Source organism: Aulonocara stuartgranti, assembly GCF_965226115.1.
Source record: "Aulonocara stuartgranti genome assembly, chromosome: 4".
In the NCBI taxonomy this organism is placed as follows: domain Eukaryota; kingdom Metazoa; phylum Chordata; class Actinopteri; order Cichliformes; family Cichlidae; genus Aulonocara; species Aulonocara stuartgranti.
Window position 1 is genome coordinate 12677918 of NC_138942.1, and position 26344 is coordinate 12704261.

The 26344-nt window shown below is 40.7% G+C and overlaps 2 protein-coding genes across 3 annotated transcripts; one reads left to right on the plus strand and one right to left on the minus strand.

Annotated features, from left to right (window-relative positions):
- The first annotated feature begins 2 nt into the window (after positions 1 to 2).
- On the plus strand, positions 3 to 25654 carry tbcd (tubulin folding cofactor D). 2 transcript variants are annotated; one of them, XM_082529881.1, is made up of 39 exons: positions 3 to 501; positions 595 to 645; positions 758 to 855; positions 979 to 1080; positions 1194 to 1340; positions 2033 to 2088; positions 3737 to 3869; positions 4491 to 4536; positions 5032 to 5164; positions 5257 to 5399; positions 5499 to 5559; positions 5712 to 5786; positions 5891 to 5985; positions 10535 to 10691; positions 14514 to 14571; positions 14659 to 14688; positions 15039 to 15124; positions 16442 to 16522; positions 16622 to 16695; positions 16837 to 16954; positions 18438 to 18498; positions 18594 to 18616; positions 18705 to 18736; positions 18824 to 18886; positions 18970 to 19046; positions 19330 to 19411; positions 19514 to 19632; positions 19730 to 19821; positions 20164 to 20304; positions 21149 to 21232; positions 21471 to 21629; positions 21800 to 21938; positions 23816 to 23937; positions 24032 to 24109; positions 24200 to 24286; positions 24375 to 24462; positions 25171 to 25280; positions 25360 to 25444; positions 25531 to 25654. In XM_082529881.1, exons 1-39 carry the CDS (start codon positions 315 to 317, stop codon positions 25552 to 25554), a joined length of 3597 nt encoding a protein of 1198 aa, XP_082386007.1. In that variant the 5' UTR covers positions 3 to 314; the 3' UTR covers positions 25555 to 25654. The 2 variants fall into 2 exon arrangements, with proteins under 2 accessions (XP_082386007.1, XP_082386008.1); XM_082529882.1 differs by having other exon boundaries at positions 25534 to 25654.
- Positions 6030 to 10047, minus strand: znf750 (zinc finger protein 750). The gene is made up of 3 exons (XM_082529883.1): positions 9835 to 10047; positions 7035 to 8300; positions 6030 to 6928 (listed from the first exon to the last, which is right to left on the minus strand). Exons 2-3 carry the CDS (start codon positions 8291 to 8293, stop codon positions 6343 to 6345), a joined length of 1845 nt encoding a protein of 614 aa, XP_082386009.1. The 5' UTR covers positions 8294 to 8300; positions 9835 to 10047; the 3' UTR covers positions 6030 to 6342.
- Positions 25655 to 26344: the final 690 nt, after the last annotated feature.

Consider the following 26344-nt stretch of genomic DNA (forward strand, 5'->3'; position numbering starts at 1 on the left):
GCCCCTGTTAACCACGTGAGCCATCTCGCTTGCCGTACCGGGGCGGGGTACGACTACAACAGCTAGCTGCATCGTTATAGACATCAACAATAGTTGTGTCCAGTGAAGTTTATGTAATTTTGAGAGCTGCCATATTTCGCGCGTATACTCTCTGAACCTCCTACGCATCTTATCAGTATATGTTTTAATTCAATTCACCAGTTTCCTGGAATAATTTCCACCTTTCCGCTTTTATTTGTTCGCACAAATGCTAATATTAGCTAGCTAAACCTGTCATAACTTGCAACAGATACTCGTGCTAAAGGTCTGCGATAATGCCTCTATCGGAGACGGAGAATGGGTTTTCCGGTGGTGAAGGAGGAGGAGAGGCGGACGCTATTGTGCAGACTTGTGTGCTGGGCAGCTTCAGTGAGAGAGGCGAGACCACAGCCCTCATCTCCAGCCTGCCGGAGGTCCACGGAGACCTGGGGCCAAGGGAGTCTACTACAGAGAGGTTCCTAGGTGAGACGGTCACAAATAAATCAGCTTCCCCAAGATAAGCAATTTTAAGTGATTAGTTTGGAGACGTGATGGTCTGCTAATTTCTCCCTGCAGTAATAATGAACAGATATCAAGAGCAGCCTCATCTGCTGGACCCTCATCTAGGTACACTACAACAGCTAATTTACAAATAAAATCACTCAGTTTATAAAAAGTCAAAGGAGCTTGCAGTTTATAAAAACACTTCCTTCCTTATTTTGTTCCTTTTTTATTTTAGAATGGATGTTAAATATGATACTGGACTTTATAAGGAGTGAAAAGTCTCCACCTTCGTTGGTTCATTTGTGTTTCAAGTTCCTCTACGTAATCTGCAAGGTCAGTTTTCTCATTAAAAACCTCCTGACTGCACTGAATAAAAGCCGCAATGTGATTGCACTCACGCATGTCTTATGCAGCAGATTCACTAATCCTGCACGTTGTTTGTTTATTTCTGGTTAGGTCAGAGGCTATAAAATTTTCATGCAGCTTTTTCCTCATGAGGTGGCCGATGTCCAGCCAGTTCTGGACCTGATGTCCAGACAGGATCCCAGTGACTCTGAGGTGAGGCTTTAGTTTAAAGGGAAAAATAATAGCTTCACACTGATGCATCAGTTACATATACCTATAGGCAATAGTGTATATTGTTTTGATCTTTATTTATTTACTTGTTCCAGACTTGGGAAACTCGGTACATGTTGTTGTTATGGCTGTCTATGACCTGCCTCATACCCTTCGATCTTTCTCGTCTGGATGGCCACCTCGAGTCAGATGGTGGTAAGGCTAGAGAGCCTATCATGGATCGCATTCTAGCTATTGCCAAGGTTAGTTATACCAAAGTGATATGATGTTTTTATGTTTTGGCATAGCCATTGCCAAAGTCAAGAGTGCTGTGGCCTACTTAAAAAAGAAAATCGCATGGGGCCCACTTAGTCTTAAATTTTTAACTCAAATCAAAATAAGAAAGAAAGTGATGTGTTTCCTTGAAAAACTTATTTAAAAAACATAACAAAGGCTGTTGGTTATAGATAGCTAATGCTACTCAGTCATATGTAAAGTGCTAAGGCCAATGTGTGACCCACCTTCCACTGAGACACAAACTTCAGTACAAGAGTAGTGAAATTAGGTCAGAATAAGGAGTAAACCATCTCATATTACCAGTTTTTTATATACATAAACTAATTTTATAGAAATATTTAACTGTACATATCTGAGAGTAATTTTAAGGTGAATTTCTATTACTACAGTGCCTTTGCATCCCGCCAGGGGTCCCGGCCCACACTTTGGGAGTCGCTATGTAGTGTTGCGGCTTGATTTTTGATGATATATATGCCTTCCTGTACAAACTGATCCACCAGAGATTCCTTAACAAGAAAATCCAGCAGTGTGATATTGGCACTAGATTTAATCTTGTCATTTAAGATTTTTGTCAATTTTTTCAAATTTGCATAATACAGTATGTGTTTGTGTATTTTTAAACAGTATGAATAATCGCACTATTTTTTTTCTTCCACAGTCTTATCTAGTTGTGAGCGACAGTGCAAGAAATGCTGCATCTGTATTGGTATCAAAGTAAGTGGACAAATACCACACAGACACTTAAAGTTAAACAGTGTTTTTAGTAACATACCTGAGAGGTAAACATGCTCCAGTCCATGTTTTTAAATCTGTCGTGGAGTACACAACCTACTCCCATTGGCCACACTTTGATTGTCTTCGCTAATGGTTTCACACGATTGATGAGTGGTGAATATTCGGGGGAGAAACAAAGAAAGGTGATCAGACTGTCCCAGGTGGGGGAGGGGCGTTACCGTGTAGGCTCCAGCAATAGGATATCCATCCATCCATCCATTCGCTTCCGCTTATCCTTTTCAGGGTCGCGGGGGGCGCTGGAGCCTATCCCAGCTGTCATAGGGCGAAAGGCGGGGTACACCCTGGACAAGTCGCCAGTCTGTCGCAGGGCCAACACATAGGGACAGACAACCATTCACTCGCACATTCACACCTAGTGGAGTACCCGGGGAGAACATGCAAACTCCACACAGAAAGACCCTGATGGGGGAATTGAACTCAGGACCTTCTTGCTGTGCGGCAACAGTGCTAGCCACCGTGCCACCGTGCTGTCCTGGATAAGGATAATCTTTATTAGTCCCACACATGGGAAATTTGTTGTACCACAGCAGAAAGTGAACAGTCTAAAGTTACAGTAGCAAAAATTAAGAAAAACACTGGAGTAGGATAAGATAATAAGAATAAGATACTATATACTATAGAATAGAATAAAATACTATATATAACAGAATAAAATATGTTATCAGAAAAGGAATTGCAATTGTATACACATTGTCCTGTGTTGTCCCCTCTTGTGTGGCAGGAGACATGTTGATAAAATTTAGCTAATACTGTCTTTAGGTTGGAGTGGTTGAAGTCACCTGCTACAATAAATGCAGCCTCAGTGTGTACAGGTTGTTGTTTGCTAGTGGCCGCATGGATTTCGCTCATAGCAAGCTTATCATTAGCATTAGGTGGGATATATGCACCTGCATTTGGTTGAATCTGAGCAGAGTGTAGTAATATTGTCGAGGCAATATTTCTGTCAAAGCCCTTGAGTTAAACCTGAAAGTCTGCAGTTCAACCACATGTTGATTCTTTGACTTAAAATCTTTTTAGTGATTTACATTGTTCAAATTCTTATGGACTTTATTTTAAACTTAGTTTTTTATGATCTAATAATGTTTCCCCCTGCTGTTTAATAAATTATTTCTGGTATTTGTTCCATTAGACATCTGTGTGTTGGAGTGGAGAGTGTAGCATGCAGTATTAGATTTAAGATATGGTGTGTGTTTCAGGTGCTGCTGACATCATAGTCACTTTCAGTCTAGTGGAAACCAGGGTATTTTTCAAATGACCATAATCTTAATTATTTTACAGTGTGTTGCTTCAAAGCTAAGCTAAAAAACACAGTTACGATGTTTTTAATTTTGCATCTTTATGTTTGTGAAAATATGTTTTTTACTGAAAACCATACAAGATCATTACTAAAGCATTTTGCCCCTGGTTACAAATATATCTCAGATTCGAAGTAAATTCCAACAAACAATTTAAAACTATTGATCTGTAATCAGGTCTTTATCCAGTAGAGGGCAAGATTGCTCTTGTTATATTTAGTGTCAGCGATTTGGTCTTTCATGGTGTTGTCTTATTTTACATGACTCTGCAGGTTCGTGACTCGCCCTGATGTGAAACAGAAGCGCCTCGGAGACTTTTTGGACTGGAATCTAGCCACTATATCCCAGACCAATGATCAATCATTAAGAAACATTGTGGTGTTGGATGGTGCTCTGCAGTCTCTGGTAAACATATGCGCTCACACTCAAGCCTGTATGTTGTGTGCATACTTGTCTGTGTGTGTATGTGTGTTTGAAGACAGTGTAGTCTGTTTGTATAAAAACCTGTCGAGGGGGACTTACAAGAGCTGACATGACTGGTATGCTTCACACAATAGCCTGTGTGGTTTTAGCAGGTGTGTTATGCACCTGCTGCATGTGTGGGATCTCTTGCTTCAAGTGACTTAATTCAATTTCATCTAATGATTTAAGAAAAACGTTTCTTGTTTTTTTTTTTTTTTTTAAGACAACAGAAGTTTTTTCCCATGTTACACCTTCATTGATAAGCTACGTTTAGATCACTTTGTCTAATCTAAGGTGATCTAATGGATCCCACAAGCATGCACATGAATGTTGTATAATTGGCACGTAAACTTGTATAGCATGTTTTTAAAAAGCGTCGCTTTGCACTTAATGTTTGCTAAATGAACCTGGAGCCAAGGTGTTGCTTAGGGCATTCAAAACTGGCTCTGTGCATTTAGTCTCAAGACTTCAGAACTCAAGCTTACATGTTTTTGTGGTTAATGGGAGATGCTTAAAAGTGCAGCTATGTACCAGCTGCATTAAAAAAAACAAACTATGTTACAGGCAAAGCTCTTCAAGCATGGAAAACGAGATGACCTCTTGCAGTATGGTAGGTTCCTTTTCTTTGTTCATGCACAAAGTAAGAAGCAAGACTTTGCTCTACAGCAGGGGTAGGCAACTCCAGGCCTCAAGGGCCGGTGTCCTGCAGGTTTTAGACATCACCCTGTGTCAACACACCTGAATCAAATCATTAGTTCATTCCCAGGCCTCTGGAGAACTTCAAGACATGTTGAGGAGGTAATTTAGCCATTTGAATCAGCTGTGTTGGATCAAGGACACATCTAAAACCTGCAGGACATCGGCACTCGAGGCCTGGAGTTGCCTACCCCTGCTCTACAGTCTCATTTTGGGGACAAAAATAAATAAATAAAAAGAATCACTGACATGCTGTCTCTTATATAACTGGCATGTGATTGTTGTTTAACTAATTGTTTAATAGCTTCACTACCTGGAAAATATTTCAATCTAAGTATTAATTTCCACAAACTTTTTATATTCCTGTGTGTTCGCTCATGTAATAAATTTAATAAATAAATTTCCTCAGCTCCTGCAGTTCTACAGTGTCTGGAAAAGAAGCATCTGTCAGAGAGCAGCGAGGCCATGCTGAGGAAGCTTGGTGTCAAATTAACCCAGAGGCTCGGCCTTACCTTTTTAAAGCCCCGTTTGGCCGCTTGGAGGTCAGATTTAGTACCAGCTAGTTTTTAAAATAAGCAGAAACACAGAAATGCATTTTGTGTGTGTGCCTTTTTGTAATATGCAAAATTTTCAGGTATCAGAGAGGCAACCGATCCTTAGCAGCAAACCTTTCCATGTCCCAATCGGCTGCAGACAGTACTGGTGCGACCTCTGAAGTGGAGACAAAAGAACAGGAGGAGGACTACGACATTCCCGAGGAAGTGGAGACTGTTATTGGTAAGTTTCTGCTTCCAATTAATTTAAAATGTTTGTCCTTACAAAACATTTAAAAATAATAATAAAATAAAAAAATCTGATTTGCATGTTATTCTACAGAACATCTGCTATTGGGACTGAAAGATAAGGAAACAATCGTGCGCTGGTCTGCAGCAAAGGGGTAACAAACCTTTTATATGACACTTGAAAAACCTGAACTGTTTATAAAAACGCATCCATGTTGCTGCTTGTCTTTGGTATTTTGACATGTCAAAAGCAGATCATGAGAAAGAGTTGTTGTGTTACAGTAATCTATGTTGTTTAACCCCTCAGCATTGGGAGGGTGACTGGAAGGCTTCCCAAGGAGCTGGCAGATGAGGTGGTTGGATCAGTGCTGGACTGCTTCAGGTACATTCATGCTTGGGGCATTTCGGCTCTCTCTGTTACTTACCCCTCATAGAGGGGCAATGTTCTGCGTTTTGATATGCTTTGCATGTGTTTTGATCCTGAAGCTTCCAGGAAACAGACAACGCTTGGCATGGAGGCTGCCTGGCACTTGCTGAACTGGGTAGAAGAGGACTGCTGCTGCCTTCCAGATTGACAGATGGTAGGTGATTTAATATCTCAATACTTAATGTATGATACACAGACTACTGTAAACAACTTTTATTATTTTATTAAGCATCTTTATACATATGACATGACATTTACAGTTGTCTGCTTTACAAAATTGTTCAACTTTTAGAAAACTTGCAAAATTTGCTCATCACCTTTTCAAGTCATTTCTGAGATTAAAAAAAAAAAAGAACAGTGTAACATTTTACATTTTTAACCTTGTAGCAGTGCTATTGGCTAAAACAGTCAAATCTTTCAGTGCTAAATCAATACAATAAGAAGTCCATTATCAATGAGGCTTTTAGACTTTAGATCAGAGATGGTCCTTATTATAGTCAGAGTTTAGTTGTTAGCAGCAACGAGATCTCCTCCTCAGAACCCGTCCGGGCGCTTTTACTCTCTTGGGTTTATGGCATTTGTTTTCAGCCTTTCCACTGTGTGGTCTTTTGATTGCTGTTGCCTTGGCCCTGGTCGTTTGTTTGCTCTTCTCTTGATAAACAGGACTTTTAGCTTCTGTGGAATCTGTCAAGGGCTCGTCTATAGTACTGAAGTCACGTGAAGACGCTGCAGAGCTTGCAATGGCTAGCTGACAGAGTGCTAGAGCTGCAGTCTGCCTCTGGTCACAAGGCTCTTCATCCAGCTTTTCAATGGAGCTCTGCTGAAGATCTTCTAAAGTGCTTGTTGGAGAGCTGCATACAGGGCTGGTCTGAGAAGTTTTGAGGCTGAGGTTCAGGGGCGACTCATGCTCTGTTGATTTCACTGTGTCTGAGCAGCTCAGTCTGTCGACAGACTGAATGTTTTCCTTGTCTTGGTTTCTTGTTGAGAGGTTGAGGGGAGCCATATCATCTGTGCTGTCGACTTCATGACGCTCTGATGAAGTTTCAGGATGTGGATCAGAATCAGACATGAAGGAAAATCTGCTGTTCGCAGCTAATCTGAAACGGAAAGGCCAAAACCATAATGTACACAACATAACAATACAATAATAGAAACAAAAACGTTTTTAAAATTAATACATCCAAAATTTTGAATTTTGCTTACCCTCTGTCTACGTGCTGAGCTGACATTTCTGCACACTCCTCTGGTCTTAAGTCATTTTTGATGTGTTGCACCGCTGTAGACGTGTTTCCTAGTTGTGGGCCGATCTGTGACTCACTGATGTTGGTGTACTGCAGCGCCTCGATGTCTCGCTGGATGATGTGAGCTTGGCTGGGTCTGTCAGGGGATCCCAGAGCTGAGCTGCCCTCTTTGGGACTCAGCCTTGTTGCCTTGTCTCCACTTTGCCCGTGGTGGCTCTCTGCTTGTGTAGAAGTGTGTGGGTGGTTCAGACTGGCACGTGAATGTATGTACAAGTCATAGTCTTTATGGCCAAAAGTTGGGCCATACATATCCAAAGGAATATATCTGTGTCCTGCAATTGGCATAGAAAGCTCGTGGGGTCTGTACAGAGTGTAAGGCAGAGGGTGCCCTGGGTGAAGAGGATGGCAGTACCTGTATGGGAAAGAGGGAAATGGGGAAGTGTTAGCTGGAGTCACTGGTTGTTGTACCATAGGCCTCTGGGGATCCAGAAAATCTGCCTGAAAGGAAGGAGAGTTTGGCTCATTCACATGGTGATTTCCTGGAAGATAGTAAGGTGGATATAGGGGCCGATCAGGCTGGAGATAAGGAGAATATTCGGGAACCAAGAGAGGCGCGAATGATTTTAAGGGAATGGATGATGAAACCGTGCTCCATGGGAAGCGTGGGTGGTTGAAAGTGGGAACAGGAGCTTGCAAGTCCTCGGTCTGCTTCACAGGTGTCTTGAAAGCTTCTGCTCCGTCACGGTTGGGTGTGACAGGTGAGAAGGCAGATGGGCGCGTCTGATCCTTTTCCTCGTTGCTTTCCGTGCTCTGTGTCTCTGAAACCATATTTGGATTTGCTGCACTCTGACTGTCCTTGATGACTGGACTGTCACACCCTACATCGACCTTTTCTGTGTCATCTGTGCTCTCAGCTTTCTTCTCTTCAGCTCCCTGCTTCTCTGGAGTGTTGTTCTGAACTGCTGGTTGGGCATTTGTTAAATCCTTAGTTTTAGGAGGGATTGCTTTTGCCATTGCCTTCATCTGTCTAGCTGTTTGCCCACCTTTCTGTGATACGAGGGAGATGGAGTTTTCACACAAGTTGTATTTCATATGGTTGAAAAGATGGGACTTTTCGTTGCAGGTGAATGGGCACTGGAAGCACTGGTACTTGAAAGGCTTGCCTGGTGGTCGGGGAATATAGTGGGGTCTTTTTGGCTTGCGTTCTTGAACAGTCTCCATCTTGATTCTGAAAGAAGAGTATAGCGTGTCATAGTTGGAGATTTAGTAATGGTTTAGATTTTACTGAAGTACCTCTATTCTAAAGTAAACATGCCAATAAATCGGCAAAAAAAACAAAACACACCCGTCTTACAAAAAAAGTCACAAATGTCAATGGACTAGGCCAGTTGCCGATGGCCAGTAAATCCATCCAAATGCCCAACCCTACTCTGTACCAGATTCCCAAGCTTGCTGTCAAGTAATGAGCCTGCTCAAGTTGTTTGACTGGTTACCGTAAAAAGTGGTTGATTTTTCGGTGAGCGTTTCTTCAGCTGCTCAGCCAGAAAATCTCTAGCTGCACAAAACACCGAGCCCTCGGGCTAATGTATTTCTGCAACTTCACAGTGCTTTGGACACCAAACAGAAATATACCCAAATATGTAAAGTAGCCTACCATATGCAAAAATGTTGCCACACGTTTGCATAGATGCAGTTCTGTCCTAGTTTCGTTTTGGTTGATTGACGGCAGCCTGCAAACACCTCCACATGTTTCGCACTTTCACTCGACAGTCGGTTTTGCGATTGCTTTGCTCATCACGCCTCTAATGTTAGAGAGTCGCTAATCCACTAGACAGTTAGACTACACACTTTCTAGCACAAACCTCGAGGGCATGTAGAGACAAGCTCGCTCCCTCTCTCGCTCTCAATCTACTAAACTCTGCGCTGTCGGCGTGGGAACCACCAGCCACCTGCTTCCCATGACTACACCTGCGGGATGAATTTATCACTTGATGAGCTCACCAGCTCAGGAGACGCATGAGTATTGGAAGTAATTGTTTAATAGTTTTTCTTGTGATACAGCGTTCACGCTAGCTGAACAATATCAGCAATTAGTAAGTCTGCAAACGAGGATGGCATCTGTAGCACTTCAGGCTTCTGAAACGAATCATCACCTAAAGCTGTAAGTTCAGTGTTGGTGGGCGGACTCAGAGGAACCTGCTTGTCATGCGCTGTTGCAAGAAGTTGCCACTCGAGTTTCTGTCCCAACTGTGGTAGCATGCAAAACCACTCCCTTCTTAAGAAGTAAAAGTCTTTCGAAAGTCTTCTTATAACAAGTCTTTATTTTCATTATAATACAGCTTTAAAAAAACAAAAACAAAAAACAAAATAAAGGATCTAAACTTACTTGTTTTTTTTAAATAAATCTGGATGGAGTGAGATCAGGTAAGTTTAGTTTTTTAAAGATGATATTCTTTAAAGAAGGCTGTCTGTCTGCTGTCTAAATAAGTATTTTAGACCTGGTTAAAAGGTTGTCTGCAGAGCTCAGATATTTACCTGTGGCTCAGTTACTGCAGCCTGAGCAGGGACTAATTAGGATCAAGAGGTAGCAGGTGCACAGTTATCCCTACCCTTTATGCAGCCAATAAAAATGGTTAGAAACACCATTACAAATCACAGTCAGTCTTATCCATTGGCAAAGAAATGCTTTGATAGAGTGCTGAAAATAAGTTTAGTGTTAATAAAAGAAAGACAAAAAAAGAAAAAAACAAAACAAACCCTACCTTCTCTAGCCAAAGGGTCAGTATCTTATCCTCTTTATCCAGTGGGCTGTTCCACGCTTCACGCCGCACGGCACTTTCTGGTCAGGACACCTCCGTCGGTACGTGCTCGGAGTTCAGAGTGGGTGAACGTGTGTGTGATCATGAATGTGTTTGATATTTGTTGTGTGGTGAGTTTCTATCTCTGAGGAGTTGTCTCACCTGTGGGTGGAGCTTTCATCTAAACAGCAAGGCCCTCGGGCAACACTGATGTACCTGGTATTAGTCAAGCCTCAAGCAATGATTTACATGTGGGGGGGGGTTGCAATCCTTCTTCCCCTTTCTGGTTCCAACTGAACAAATAATGTATATGAAGTTTTAAATAAAGTTTAATAGCAGGCAGGCCATTTATTCTCCTATTAGTCCTTTTTATTTTCTGTTAAAACAAATGTTCTGTTATTATGAAACAGATTTATTTTGATAATCATCCTAAATAACATGCACTTACTATATTGTTCATAATCTGACCTTGAAAAGTCTTATGAACTGGTGCTAGCTTATTTTCATGTTGTATTACTCTCCTTTAATCTGGAATTGCAAAAGTCAAGCTTTGTGAAGATAAAGTAGTGATCTTTGCTTACCAAAAACATTTCATGCAGTTTGTGTAATATATATTTTGGACATTTCTGACAACTTTTCATCTCACTGCGGTGTCTGCTTGCAGTTGTGCCACTCATTATCAAGTCCCTAATCTACGAGGAAAAGAGAGGAGCGTGCAGTGTTGGTTCCAATGTGCGTGATGCTGCCTGCTACGTCTGCTGGTCTTTTGCGAGGGCTTATGAACCCAAGGAGCTCAAACCTTTTGTCACTCAGATTGCCAGGTAACCTTCCCTTATACACATGAAACACTGCTACACATAGGCAATGATGGGAATAACGGCGTTACAAGTAACGGTGTTACTTTTTTCAGTAACGAGTAATCTAACTAATTACAATTCCTATCGTTACAACGCCGTTACCGTTACTAACAAGAAAATGCGGCGCGGTCGCGTTACTATTTTTCAACAAACAGACGGTTGAAGCTGTGTTTAGCTTCCAGCACCTATAATCAGTTGCACGGAAGTAGCTGTAAGTAATCTGGGCGCTACAGCTTTAAGCAGCGGCACGCTCCCACGGGCGGCAATCACTTTCTGGCCGACGATCACTTTTTTGCACAACACCTGGAGCTAAGGGGGCAAAACAATCGCATGAGTGCTGCTGTTTGACTGAGGAAGAATAAAGTAGTTGTGGTAACCCAATCACATGACCACTTAAAGATGACAAAGCAACAAGGTGATATATACCAGTTTTTAAATTGTGTTGATAGGCCACGTAAAACCAGAGTCATGATAAACAATATATACGCATTTTTCCTCAATAGTTTCATCACGTTTACGGTCTAAGGACAGCGCTAGCAAGCACTCTCTGCTTATGACCAAAAAACAAACAAACAAAAAACACCTCTTTCGAGTTGGTGGAAAAATGTCGACCAATCAAAAAATGATATGGCAACCTGACATTTGGTTGTTTACGAATAGGGGGAAGTTTTAGGAGTGATGGCAAGAGAGAGAGAGAGCCAGTTTTGAGATGTGAGAGATTTGTGACGTTTAGCGTGTTTGGAGTGTGTAGTTAATGTGTTGTCTTGTGTAGTTAGTGTGTAGTGTTGTGGATAGTTTTGTGTTGTGTGTCCGAGCAATGAGGTGACTGCTATCTGCAGGTATCAAGCTGTGATGTTCTCCTTTATAGTGGACAGAAATTATTTTTTTGGAGTGGCACAAATAATTTGTGTGGCATCTTATTGAATGCAGAACAGCTGATTGTTCTGTAAATAGTTTGAAATGGGTTTTTTTAAAAAGGGTAAAAGGTAAATGGCTGCAAATAACTTGTTGTTTGCAAAACTTGTGCATATGATTTTAAAATTGGCAATTTATATTTGCATTTAAAGTTATGAAATATGATTAAATAAACATGTTTGTGGTTGTTACAGTAAAAGACCTTTTCTACTTGGAATTTATGTTTTTTTTGTCTGATTTTAGATCAATTGCGTTAATACAGTATATCAAAATGAAAACATAACTGTAAATTCAAACACGTGAGGTTGTGCTGAAAAACAATGATACCAATCAAGGCAAAGTAAATAGTTTTTAACGGTGAAATGTAGAGGAAACATCAAAAGTAGTGAAAAATGGCCAATTATACCCTGGACCCCAGAGGGTTACATTTTTTTTTTTAAAGTAAGGCAATAGTTACTTTTCAAGTAATTAATTACTTTTAGAATATTGTAACTCAGTTACTTTTTTTGAAGAAGTAACTAGTAACTATAATTAATTACTTTTTCAAAGTAATTTCACTTGTTATAGAAAATGTATAACAAACCTCATTTCCCCAGAGGAAAACTATTATCGTTATTCCACTAGTAAAATGCAAAATAATTACTTAGAGAATTATCTCCAGTTTCATTAGATTCCTTCAGTACCTTGCTGCGGTTTAATATTCAAGCAAAGTCAGCATTTATCCTCCTGAGCAGTTTAAAGTTAATGCATTTAAGAATTAGAAACACCTTTCTAATTAATATAATACAGTTGAAAATGGAGGATAGAAATTTTGCAAAGAACCGGCTGAAATCAAGAGATCGGTGCACGTGACATGTCAAGTAATCAGTCAAGTCATTTGATTGCAGCTGTTAGGAGTGACATTATCATTACAATTTGCATAGAAACTGCAAGGTGTTTTTACTGCCTCAAACCAGTTTTTCTGTGTCATATCAGTCTTGCATGTCCCCACACAGGCAACATACATCGCCATTTGATAATGTTTTCATGTGTTCAATTTAGAATAGGCTACAAGTTTGGATTTTTATGTTGTAAAAATCAAATAGATTCAGTAAAGCTCCAATTGTCTGAGGCAGTGGGTGGGAAAAGTACTTTTTTGTTGTTGTTGTTTTTAAAGCAAAAGCACAACATGGGCTTTATATGCTAAATAAAGGCTATAGTCCTTTTTTTTTTTTTTACATAGAACTTTTTATATTACGTTTCGGTTTTGAAATGAGATCCAGTATCTAAAGATCTGCATTCCTGGTTTGCAGGACGTTGACATTTGGAGTATTATCTAGCATATCTGCTAAAGAGCACATTTTGCTCTGTTTTGGTGTTTGACTGAAAAACAGAAGGTTTATAGGTTTGGTGCAGAAAGGTTTATCTCAGTATTTTTTAACCCTGGTGCAGCATGAAGGGAAATTTATTTTAGAAAAACAAGGAACCAAAATCTGGTCTTTTCCTACAATCCTCATCAAATTTATAAAAATGATTTTTATGTTCTGTTACCTTAGACTGCATTATCTCTATTAGAAGTGCATTTCTTTCTGCATGTTTTCCCCTCATGTTGCTGCAGCAGCCGCTATGTTAAACTGCAGGCATTTAGTTAAGACTTCATTTGCATGCAGCATGCTTATACGGGCATGGCAAGAAGTACTGAAATCGTTGTTTGTTTGTTTTTACATGAACATTAACAGACGGTACTTGCTGAGTAAAATGTTTTATATGCCTCACTTTAAAATCAGAACTAGCTCTAAAAATAAAAACCAAGATCGGGAGATTTTCCCATCTAATGAGCAACCATGCAGAGAAGTACGACATCACCCATTGACATGTGTTCAGTCTTTGTTAATAGTAACGGTTTATCTCATCCTTGAGCTCTTTTTCTTGGTGTGCATGTATGGACCTGTGGCCTGTGACTGTGCAGACCAGCTCTGCAGTGTCAGTTTGAACCCCTGCAAATTATCATCAGCAGTCGCGACAACACCCTCCCTTTCTCTAGCCTACAGGACTGCCAGGTTTCGCCTGCTGTTGTAGGTTTCGGTCGCCGTTTGGCAGCAATGCTAAGACAAGCTGGTTCCTGCTCTATTCATCAAAGCTTGATGACATTCACAGAAAACTCACTTTTGTCAGTGGCTTGGGGGCACACTCATGCACTTGTATTCTTACTAACTTAAATAAATAAACTATATACTAATTGTAGCAGTGGTAAAAGTAATTTAGAGTAAGCTTTATGTCTAGAGTTCAGCCAGGAAGTTTGTTTTCTAAACCCTCAGGGTGAGGGCAGTTAGCATAGCCAAATTGGGCAGCTGGTAAATCTCCATGCTGGGATCTTGCTGAAGCTGGGTACATGAAGGGAAAAAGGACAACAGCAGTCAGTCTCAGCCTGTCACAGGTTGGCCCCCACTTAAACGTGGTGTGGGGATATTTACGTCAGAAGGCAGTCGTGCTTAATCATATTATGGTTTACCGTCTGTGCTGAGAATCTGTGGTTCACAATCACAGTTTGCAATAATGATGTAATTGAAACCTAGCATCTGACTCATCTGTGCGCTCATAAGAATCTGTACACTGTTGGTGAAGATTGAGGTTAATTTCACAGGAATGGGGCAGTCTAACATTTATATTAGTATATTTTTAATTCCATATGCATAAAAACTGTATTTAAGCGTTAACTACAGAATTTTCTAAAATTGAAGTATCCGTCAAGCAGAAAAATTATAAAAACAAAGTACAAGAAGGCTGATTCATCTTTACTTAACGCCCTGTGACAAGAAAAAGTTATTACCTTCTCCAACACGTTTGGTGGCGGTTGAATGTATTTAACATATACTTTGTGTCTTTCTGCAGTGCTTTGCTGATCACTGCTGTGTTTGATCGAAATGTTAACTGCCGCAGAGCTGCATCTGTAAGTTCTCTTTTCGACATCCCATGCTTTCCTAACTAAGACATACAGTTACAGGACAGCAGTTCATTTTGTCTCTTTTTGTCCCAGGCTGCCTTCCAGGAGAATGTCGGCAGACAGGTTTGTGACCTCAGTATTGACTACATGAACATTGTGACTAACAGAATCGCTGTGATTTGAAGCTTATTTGTTGCCAAATATCTAGCTCATGCTCAAACTTGCCTTGTTAGTGAGAACCTTTTAAGTAAAGAAATAGCCTCCCAGTATGGCTGCAGGGCACCAGCAAAAGCTTGATTTGCAAGTAGACCTCGAGCAATAACTCTGTGAGATCGTTTCTTGAATTTGGAACCTAACTGTGTGTTTTCTATCTCATAATCATGAGCTCAGTGTTTAATAATATGAGCAACCTTTAATTAATGAAATGCAGTAGAAACATCTCAGCACTTTCTTGGTTTCTTGTGTCTCAATAGGGGACATTTCCTCATGGTATTGACATCTTAACAACAGCAGACTACTATGCAGTTGGTAATCTCAACAACTGCTACCTGAACATCAGGTAAGAAACACTGCACAAATCACAGTAGCCTAAAAAATAAATGTTGTAAACAGGTAATACATTTTCTTTTCACACTGGCACAGCACAGAATTAAATCTCAGTTTTTCCTAACATTACTGTTTATGTGTGTTGTCCCTAATTAAAAATATCTTATCTCACTATAAGTGACAAGCAAGAAAAAAATCATTCGGGCCAAAAGTGGGTTGTGTACTCTCTCTCTGGAACAGCGGTCCCCAACCTTTTTTGCGCCACGGACCGGTTTATGCCCGACAATATTGTCACGGACCGGCCTTTAAGGTGTCGCGGATAATTACAACAAAATAAAACTAGTACCGGTACCGAAAAAAAGAAGATTTATTCATAACACACGTGAAAAGACCAAGGAAAACAGAGTTAATGATAAAAACGATAACAAAATACCGCTGAAAACCGATAAAAACCCTGAAAACCATACATTTCACACCCGAGCCTCAACTCTTGCGGCCCGGTACCAAACGACTCACGGACCGGTACCGGTCCGAGGCCCGGGGGTTGGGGACCGCTGCTCTAGAAGATAGACCCTGCCTCCCACTCTAAAAAGAGAAACCTGTCCAGAAATGTCATAATCTTGGATTCTTCTTTGACTGATGACAAAATAAGGTCACACTTTATTATGTCTATAAGAAAATTACACTTTTTTCCATTTTATACTATAGTAAACACTTTCCTTATTTCTTGATTAATCAGTTTCAAGACCTTTTCAGTACAGCAAACTGGTCTTTGTGTGCACTGCAGTCTTATTCAGAGTGAAATAGACAGTAAACCATGGCATGCTTCAGGGAGTGGCTACCTTGTGATTGACAAGTTGCCACAACACGAGCACACCTCATCTTTGCTATGTCAATGGGCTCCACTCTTCACTCGCTTCAAATTAACCTTTTACATAAAGTGTACAGTCCATCATCACATCATCACATGACCTTGGGTTAAGGTAACTGAGTTGTAACGGCACCAAAAATCTTAATATTATAACCCAGTATATACACATACACATTTGATAAAGTGTATATTGAAGCCAGTGCAGAAAAACTTTAGCCTTTACAAGAATCTGCACCTTTGGCAGGAATGTGTCACCAACTTAGTAAACATTTAAGCGGTGAAAACGAATAAAGATGCTAGCCTCAGGGCATGAATGAATACAGAACGAGGAAGGAACATAGCACAGTGATAGCAGATGTGATTTAAGTGTGGCTAAACTGATGTTTGCATTCTATTGGTTACCAAAACATGCATAAAACTGTTATGTGTGTTGTTATTTTTTTATTACTTGTCTCAAAGTGTCTATATAGCAGGTTTCCCAGAGTACACCAAATCCATGATCGACCATTTAGTAGCTATGAAGATCAACCACTGGGATGGGTAAGTACTTGCATTAATAATGCTGCCAAATGTGAAAAGGACACTGTTTTGTTTTCACTTATTTATTTATCTATTTATCTTTGTGTATATATTTTGCAGTATGATTCGAGAGCTTGCCACTAAAGCTCTCCACAACTTGACGCCTCAAGTGCCTGATTATATGGCAGCAACAGGTAAACAATGTCACCCTACCTGTTCCTCAGTCAATGTTTGTCTTTTAGTTCAACTGCTAAATGCTTTATGAAACTGAATGAAACCTTCAATTAAAAATAAAGAGTGGAAATTTTATACTCCCCCTCCCTGCTCGGTTTCAGTTTTACCGCAGCTGTTGAAAATGGCCGTGGGTATTGATCTCCATGGCCGGCATGGAGCCATCCAGGCTTGCGGGCAGATCACACATGCTCTGTACAAAGTGGGCCTTCAAACCAACAGGTAGGCTTTATATACACAATAAAAGTAGCATTAGCTAGGGTTGGTCTAGAACTGAAACTTCTTTTTAAACCTTAATGTACACGGGTTAAAAACACTTTTTAATCAGAGTAAAGCATTAAGTCAGTTAAACTTCTGGCATATTAAAGTGGTCGTTTAAGTAGCAGAGGGGGTTGTTGGTTTGATTCTCATGCTTTGGTGTTAATTAAATTAACAACAGGTGCACTAGAGGGGAAACAATGACACAACCCCCAACACAGGAATGGTTTTACAGACCACTTCTACATTTTGCTAGTTTAAGTGTCACTACTGCTAGCATGAGGCCATACCTCACTGGACCTTGCAGAGGTTTCACTGGTAGTCCTCCAGGATGGTGCATCAATATGTGCCACTGGCAAAGGATTTACTATATCACCCAGCACAGTCTCAGGAGCATGGAGGAGTTTCCAGGAGGCAGACAGTTACTGTAAGAGAGCTGGACAGGGTCGTAGAAGGTCGTTAACCCCTTAACAGGACTGATATCTGCTCCGCCTATCTGCTTGTGTAAGAAGGAAGAAAATGAGCACTACCAGAGCCCTATAAAATGACCTCCAGCAGGCCACTAGTGTGAATATCTCTGACAAAACAATGAGAAAAAGCCTTCATGAGGCTGGCCTAAGGGCCTTACAGCCTGTAGCACCCCGTGCTCGTAGCCCAATTAGCATTTGCTATAAAATACCACATTTGGCAGGACCGTGTGCTTTTCACAGATTAGAGCAGGTTCACCCTGAGCACACATGACAGACGTGAATGGATCTGGAGAAGCCAAGGAAAATATTGATTCCTGTGACATCATTCAGTATATGGTGGTGTGTCATTGATGGTTTGGGGAGACACATCTATGGAGGGATGCACAGACCTCTACAGGCTAGCCAACAGCACACTGACTGCCATTAAGTATCAGGATGAAATTCTTGGACTCATTGCCAGACCCTATACTGGCGCTTTGGGTCCTGGCATTCTCCTGGTGGACAAGAATGTCCGACCTCATGTGTCCAGGCAGTTCCTGGAGGACGATGATACCCTTGACTGGCCCCCACAATCACCTGACCTAAATCCAGTAGAGCACCTTTGGTACATTATATTTTGGTCAATCTGATGCCACCAGGTAGTACAAGATCTCAGTGATGCCCTGATTGAAATCAGGGACGAGATTCCCCCAGGACTCTATCTTTCATCTCATTAGAAGCATGCCCTGATGTTGTCAGGCATGCATGGAAGCACATCGGGCCATACAAATTTCAGTAAAATGGACTCCCTGAATATGGCATCTTTTTGTTACTAACACATTACTGAGTCCTTATCAATATAGATAACCCATAACGATTTGATGTGTTTTCAAAGTGTCCATGTAATTGTTTTAGCAGCGTGCTTTGACAGTGCCCTGTAAGCCTTTGGCACATTAAATGATGGCACTATTAAAATCGGGCTTGTATTTGTCCCATAGGACTGTGGTGGACATGATTTCTCCAGAATGTGTGGATGCTTTAAAGAACATTCACCAAATGGTAAGTGCATGAACTTAAAAATAGTTTCAAGATTGACTTCAAATTAAACAAACTTTGCTCTTCTTGCTCATTTAAATTTGTTGGCCCACTTTCAGCTACACGACCGAAAACAGTACAGGTATGCTGAAATAATCTGTTTAGCTTTGCAGTATGGCAGATCAGTAATATATTACTCGTATTACAATTATGTTTATTTTGTTACATAGGGGCTTTGGTGGAGAGCTGATGAGACCAGCAAGTAAGTTTACATTCAAAGTTGGAATTTAAAAAATAGTTGCATGACATGCTGACGATTCCTGATTGTTTGTTTTTTATTTTTTCACAGTTTGTAGTCTTATAGAAAAGCTGTCCCTGTCCAAAATGCCTTTCAAGAACGACCCCATCATTAGTAAGGCAGTTCTTTACAGCACTGAGGTTTTGCTTTTCTTTTTTTTTCCAACATCACAGCTAACAGTATGTATTATGTTACAGCTGGCTGGCAGTGGATTATAGACGACACCATAAAGACTCTTCATCTTGTTTCTAGTGGAGCAAAGGATGGCATTATGGTAAGCTTAATGCCTTTTCATTCTTCTCTAATGTTGAGGTCATTCCAGGAACCAGTGAGAATGATGATGCTCATTTTTATACGTCAGTTATATCTGTTTATTGTAACCAATCAATAGAGCAAAACACAGGTATCTGTAGTATAAGGTAAAGTGGTTGCTCCACCAGAGTGTGTACTAGTTTGGTCATTTTCAAAGCTGTGGAATCAAATACTGTCACCATTTGTTTATTTGTGGACTATTTTCTGTTTTCTACTCTCTGGCCTTCCCTTTCCTGTGTCTGCAGGCTGCACTTGTATCAGCCTTGTCTGCCTTGTGTGAGGAGTACTACCAGGCCAGTCCAGGCCAGGCTGACCCACAAATGCAAGGTAGCTTAGCTATGGTTTTCTCATTATTCTATAACCAAATATGGATTTCATCTGTATGATTTGGTTAATGTCTGTAACATGTCCGTGTCCTTACATGTTTAGATGCTCTGGTGTCTCAGTACACTGAAGGGCTTAACAACCCACAGATGCTCACTCGTTGCGGATCTGCCCTGGCCCTCGGCTGTCTGCCAAAATTTATGATCCATGGCAAATTGAAGCAGGTGTGTTTGAAGTGTGTCCACACTTTCATTTTCAAGCTGTTTTCCATCTAGCTGTCTCTGCATTTTAGGTATAAATTGGTTTGTGTGTTTGCGATAGATCATTGAAGGCCTTCGGCAGCTGTGCGCTGAAACCCAGAAGGAAGGGACTTTTACTGAGGCGAGGAGAGATGCAATCACATCAGTAGCTCAGTGAGTATTCATATGCACACGCTTATTGCCTTCTCATCTTCTATCTACATTTTTTTCTACCCTGTTGTTTCTTTGGTGTGTATTTGTGCACTGTTATGTTTGTTTGTCTGTCCTCGGCTCTTTGCCTGCTAGTTTAAACACGTGGATATGTAGACAGTGGTGCTAAAATAAACAATTGGCCGACTATACCTGCAGGACCTGAAGGGCATGTCTGGCCATTTCTTCGATAGCATCTTTCCTCAAAATTCAAATTTAATTTCTTTGCTGTGGTTTGTGTATATTTCTCGTTGTCCTTTTAAATTATGTTTTGATTTGCAAACTGTTTTTCATTTTCTCCACCAGAGTGAGTGTGAAAGCAGGCGCATGTGCTGAAGGCTCTCCAGACTCTACCCTGTGCTCTGCAAATGTAGATGAGGTGTATGGCACTCTCCTCTCCAGTATGGTCGATTACACCACCGACAGCAGAGGGGATGTCGGGGCCTGGTGAGTGAAATTGCTCCTCAAAGGCACATATGTTCTTTTAACCGCCTCGGGGAGGAAGAATTCTTCCCCATTGAGACGTCTGGTCTTCTGTCCCTCCACAAAGGGACGTGCCCATGTCACAGGTAGCTCCAGGCCACGGTTACCGACACGCCTGGAATGTCACCAGGCTTGTCACTTGTCTCCAACATGGGATGGGCTGCTTGCTTTACACTGTCTAGTAATCTTGTTATTTTCTTCTTTCTCTTGAATCGCTTTTCTTCCTTGTTTACCTGCAATCTTTTTTTTTTCTTTCGTAATAACACTGAATGAAGACAGTCCTTCCCTTATTTTCATCATATATAATCAAGAATTCACAAGTTGCTTGTGTTTAAGTTTTGAATAAACACCCTGATCAGCATTTCACATAAACAAATTGTGCCCTTTAGCCATGAAACTAATTTGACTGTAAAACTGCAGAATCCTGTAAAACTGCAACGGTCTTCTGTTGTTTATGTGGCTGTAGCTCAGCAGGTAGAGCAGTTCAAATACTGACTGGAAGGTTGGTGGTTTGATCCCCTGGTTTGATCCCTTGATGAATCCATCAGAGGGTGAATGTGTGTAACATTAGATAGAAAGCACTTAAGCATAGAAAAAAAAGTGATTGAATGAGTAAGAGTGAATGGGTGAATCAGGCATGTAGTATAAAGCGCTTTGAGTGCCCAGATGGAGTAGAAAACGACTATATAAGTTCCAGTCCATTTAGATTACCTTAAAAAAAAGTAATAGATTGATAGATTTAATAGAAAGTGGTGGGGTTTATTCAAGCCCATGCCATTTAAATATACTGTGTGTGTCACTTGCTCAGGGTCAGAGAGGCGGCAATGACTAGTCTGAAAGATGTGACTATGCTGGTGGCTAGCAGTGCTCCAGAAATCCTTTCAGCAGACATGTGAGTACGAATCTTTAATTATTTAAATATGTTCTGTTTTTTCTGTATGTTCTAGGCTCTCCAACTTTACTTTTACTGTTTATTGTTGTCATATAAATTATATCCAATGTTGCCTTTGAGCTTCTTGTAGTTCAAGATCTTTTTTCTTAAGTCTTGATGGCAGCAAAACTTGTATAAACACAACTGTGAGAGAATAGTGATAGTGCTCATTGTCTTTATTTCACACTAATGTATGTAGGGTGAAATGTATGATGTGCTGCCTGGCCCAGCAATCTGCCGAGAAGATTGATCGCTACAGAGCCCACGCTGGCACCATCTTCCTTCACCTCCTTCACAGCACAGATCCTGTAGTACCTCACATTCCCCACCGAGAGGAGCTGTTGGGCATTTTCCCCATGTGAGTCACTACCACAGTTAACCAGTAGCTTTAGGAGCTTTAATAATTGCTATAATTTTAACCAGCCTTTTGTGTTTGGTCGGTTTTGGCACATGCACATGCAGTTTAACAGTGTTTCGTAGATGACAGCTTTATTTGCTGATCTGTGACCCATTTGCTCTGTGTTTCAGTGAGACCACAACCACTCTGAACTGGAATGCTCCATCTCACGCTTTCAAGTATATCGCCCAGCTGCTGGGATTGTTTGAGTATCAGTACCACACTCTGCTGGGGCTCACCGTGTCTGTGGGAGGAATCACAGAGTCCACAGTAGGTGGAGAAGTTGAATATTGTCAAATCTTTACATTGTTATGTGCAGATGGGTGATAGTTTTAATCTGTAAACGTCTAAAAGGTTGGCAGTGAGGGATTTAGAGATTTTCACCTATTGAGCTGTAAAGTTTGATCACCGGTAGGAATGATTTCCTGCTTCTGTGGCTGTCCACTACCCTGAGTCTGCTCCCACAGCAAAGGGGATCGCACTGGCTAACACAGACTCGAAAGACATCATCCGGTAGATGTTAAAGAACTCAGTCGTCTCAGAAAAGAGGGACAAATTTAGCACCTCTTATTGTGGGCTTTTGTGTTTTTAATGAAGTCCAGTAGATGTTTAATGATATTTGTGCGTAGAATAAAGCAGTGGCTTATTATAGAAATGTACTTTTCAGCATTAAACATCCCACAATAAGATCAACACACAATAAGATTTGTGTTGATACTCAGGTTGAGTTTAGACCAGCAGGGGGAGCTTTCAGTCTGATGCACTCTGATCTCGTGTCTGACGTATAACACCTGCCTTTACGGCAGTCCATCGAGTCATTGATACCAGCTATGTTACTCATCTCCACCTGATTACGTCTTGTCTTTTTTATGGCCAAGCGTGAGTCAGACTTACCTACAGATTCAAAATGGGAACATCCCATAGGTTGTATCTGGAGTTTAGCTAATTTCCTGTCCTAATATTTTACTCAACGTCAGTCGGGAGACTCAGCTGGGGTTGATCAAGTTTCCCCCCTTCGTCTGTTATGACCTAACCTGTTAAAACCAATCACTCGGAGGAGAACTTGCACACACAAATTGGAGCCAGTTAGGTTATTTCTTAGCTTTTAGTGTTTATAGATGTACTAAAGAAAATAAGTTTAATGCTTGTAATAGCAGCAGTGGGGCCAGTAAAGTCAAACTTGTCTTCCAGTGGTGGCCTAAATATATTCCCCAAGAGGCAATCAAGCTCTCGTCCTGGTCTTCCAGTGGTTTTTACTGCAGATACATCCTCAGAGATGAGAAGTAGTGATATGTTTGCACAGGGTTGCATTTAGGAAACTGAGCCAAGACTGCATCAATCCATGGGCCAAGAATACTGTTCTCACACCACAGGCACATATTCACACAGGCCAGAGAGACATGAAGCATCTACCAACTTTCCAGGAATTGTGTGGACGTAGATGGCCCACATGACCCTGAAAAAGAGCAGCCACACAACAGAAAAAAGTTGGTGTAAAACAGAAAATTAACCACTGAAACATTAAAAACTGTTATTATTATGTGTATATATGTGCATTAATGTGGATGAGATTTTCAGCCAAGAGTTTCTTAGTAACTCTGTTTATAGGGCATTGTGCAACTATATTATGTTGCTATCTTGCAAATGTCAAGATTTGACACTTTCTTCGCTGTGGTCTGATAATATCTGATGCTTTTCTTTCCCAGGCTCCTCAAGTTTGCACTCGCTCAGCAATAACTTCACAGTAATTTTAATATTATAGTCCAGGTTTCTGTTTTTTCTCAGTTTTTTTCTATTTACATTTCCTACCTTTGCCTTTGAATGACAGGAAAAGAGTCGTAACACGGCAGTGTTTTTGTACTGCATGTACACGTACTCTTGGGTTGTCAATCTGTCCTGTCTTATTGAATTTATTGTCTCTTAAACACCGTGAGACACTTTTTTCCATTTGGAACAAGCATTAAACTATAGACACGGACCTTACAGTGGCCAAAACTTGGGTGTTATTATGTATGATCAGTTAAAATGATGTAGTTTTATATACAAAAAGCTCAGACTTCATCTTCACTGTGACATCATACTGTTTTACAATAACACTTTATTTATTTTTTTATATATATTTACTAGTTTTTTCTGTTTCTGTTTAGGTGCATTTCTCTTCCCAGTCTCTGTTTGACCATCTGAAATTGATTCAGAGCGATAGTGCTGCTTTGGGACAATTTGGAGAAACGTTGCTGAGGATCTTCAGAGACAATCTTCACAATGACAGGTACGTGATGATGTGAGGCTTTTTTTTATCTGTCCTGTTTTCAGTACATTACACTTGTAAAAGCTGCATATATTCTCTTTTCTTTTCCTTTTAGAGTGTCCGTTTCCTTTCTTAAGATGCTCAATCAGATTCTTGCTAACAGCTGCTTCGAAATATTCACCATGCAAGAGAAGTGAGTGCTGTGATTTGTTTTTCTTTCTTTGTATTAAACTAAATGTGGATGTTTGTCAGAGCTAAACTTTTTCTGCCTGTGTTTTCTTAGTCATCCGTTCTGTGTGGACCTTTTGGCCCTTTGCAAAGAATTCAAGAAGTCCAAAGACATTTCCAAGCTGCGAGCATGTATATCAGTGTAAGTCTCTGTCTCACTGATAAATGCACACATGATGCAAATCGCTAAAGCTAAATGTATGTTGACTATGCCGGTTTGTGTTTCCCAGTTTATGTGGGCTGATCCAGTTCCAAGGTGAGGTGAGAAAGAAGGTTTTGTCCCAGCTGCTGCTGCTGCTCTGCCATTCATTTCCTGTGGTAGGTTTACTTGGAGCGTGCACCGCTATCCTTGAAGCAGGATTGTTGGGTTTTTTTGATCAACAGTTTCATCCAGGTGGAAAGATCTCAACACCTAATTACTGTACATTCAGCTTTGTTTATGTTTTTTGTATATTTATAGCCAGCTCTAAGGAAAACTAGAGCCCCATCACGTTGTATTTTTGAGTGGACTAAAGGGGACCTATTGTGCTTTTCCTTATTTTGTCACGCTGTTACAGAGTGCAAAATTGGCTTTCAGACTTCTCTAAACACAGTTTCTAGTTTCTTCTGCTCTGAAAAGCCCTGGCAGTGAGCACATAAGCCCCACCCACCTGCTGATCAAAGCTTTTGTTTGTGAGAGGCAACCTATCAGAAGGAAGGGGCCTCAAAGCAAGAGGAGCTAAAACAGCTTTTTTTCCTCCAGACAGTGTATCAACAGAACTGTATTAGTATTAGATATATGAATCCTTTTGAACTGTGAATCATGCAAAGCTACTCAAGTAGAGTCCAAGAATAAAAATAAATGTGAGCATAACGTGCTCGCTTTTAATGAATGGATGAATTGATATGCATGTGGCTTTGGACACATGCAGGGTGATGATTATTGTCATCAGGTCTAGTTCTCAGTTTATATGTTTGGATCAAGCATAGCTGATTGCTGGAATAGCTCTTGACTCTTGTTCTAATTTGTATTTCTCACAACTGTAGATAAGAAAGACCACAGCCAGCCAGATGTATGAGATGCTTCTGACCTACGATGATGTTGTTGATCCAGAGGTGTTGGATGATGCCATGACTTTGCTAAGTGACACTAACTGGTAAGTAGTCATACTGGAGGCAGCTGTTAAATAAACTGGCTATAAGCAGTATGTAAAACGTTGCCATGCTCCTTTCCAGGGAAAGCGACCTCGCCACAGTTCGGCCACATAGGAATCAGCTTTGCGACTGGTTAGGAGTCCCCAGGCCACAACCAGTTACAAAGGTAACCATTTAGCGTAATTATTGAGAGTTTAGAGCACAAGGCAAACAAATTGAATTGAGTTGATCCTAACTGCTGTCTTTAATCAGCAGGGCCCTGTCCAGGTTTCCTGATCACTCACAGGAAATGAAGAACACCCCATGTCAGGTAGCTCTTCTAACTGCCAATAAAACACATGGAAACAGTCGAAATACAATAAATGTATAAAAGAAATTACTTGATTTGTTGTGTTGTTATTACTAAGACACACCTGCATAAAGGTTATATCTCTATCACTTTGCGTGCGTTCTGGTTACAGCCTAATGTCACTTTGGTTTCAGTAGAGCTGTTTACTTGTAATCTGCACCTGGAATGACACAGATAGATGAAACTTAAACTGTAGTCTGCGTACACTCCAGGGGGATGTTTTCATTTAGCCATGTTGGCACACACCGTGGAATCTCACTGAGGCCTACGCAGACCTACTTTTTCTGCATCGGTGGAAGTGCCAAGGGCTAGAGGAGTATCGGGGCCTGATAGCAGAGCCTCCCTGGTGCTCTGTGGTACAGAGCCTTTGTCATCAGAGGCTGATAGTAGCCACATTGTGTCCGACACCTTCCTTCACAAAGATAGAATTGTTGCATTATTTTCAAATTACGTGCTTCTGATTGCGAGTCACACAGTGTAGAAACTCCCTAAGCTGGTAATCACTATATTGCATTACATTTTTTTGTGCTGTGTATAATATGATTAATGTAACTAGATTTATCCTTTCTCGTGGAAACTGATCTGTATTTTGACCTGTTTAAAATGGATAGAGAAAAAAGTTTTTTTATGATTTGCTTGGCTCCGTGTATTTCAGCAAGGCTGCGTGTGCTGCCAGATCATTAGTGACATATTTTTTCCAGTTATTCTTTCACGGAT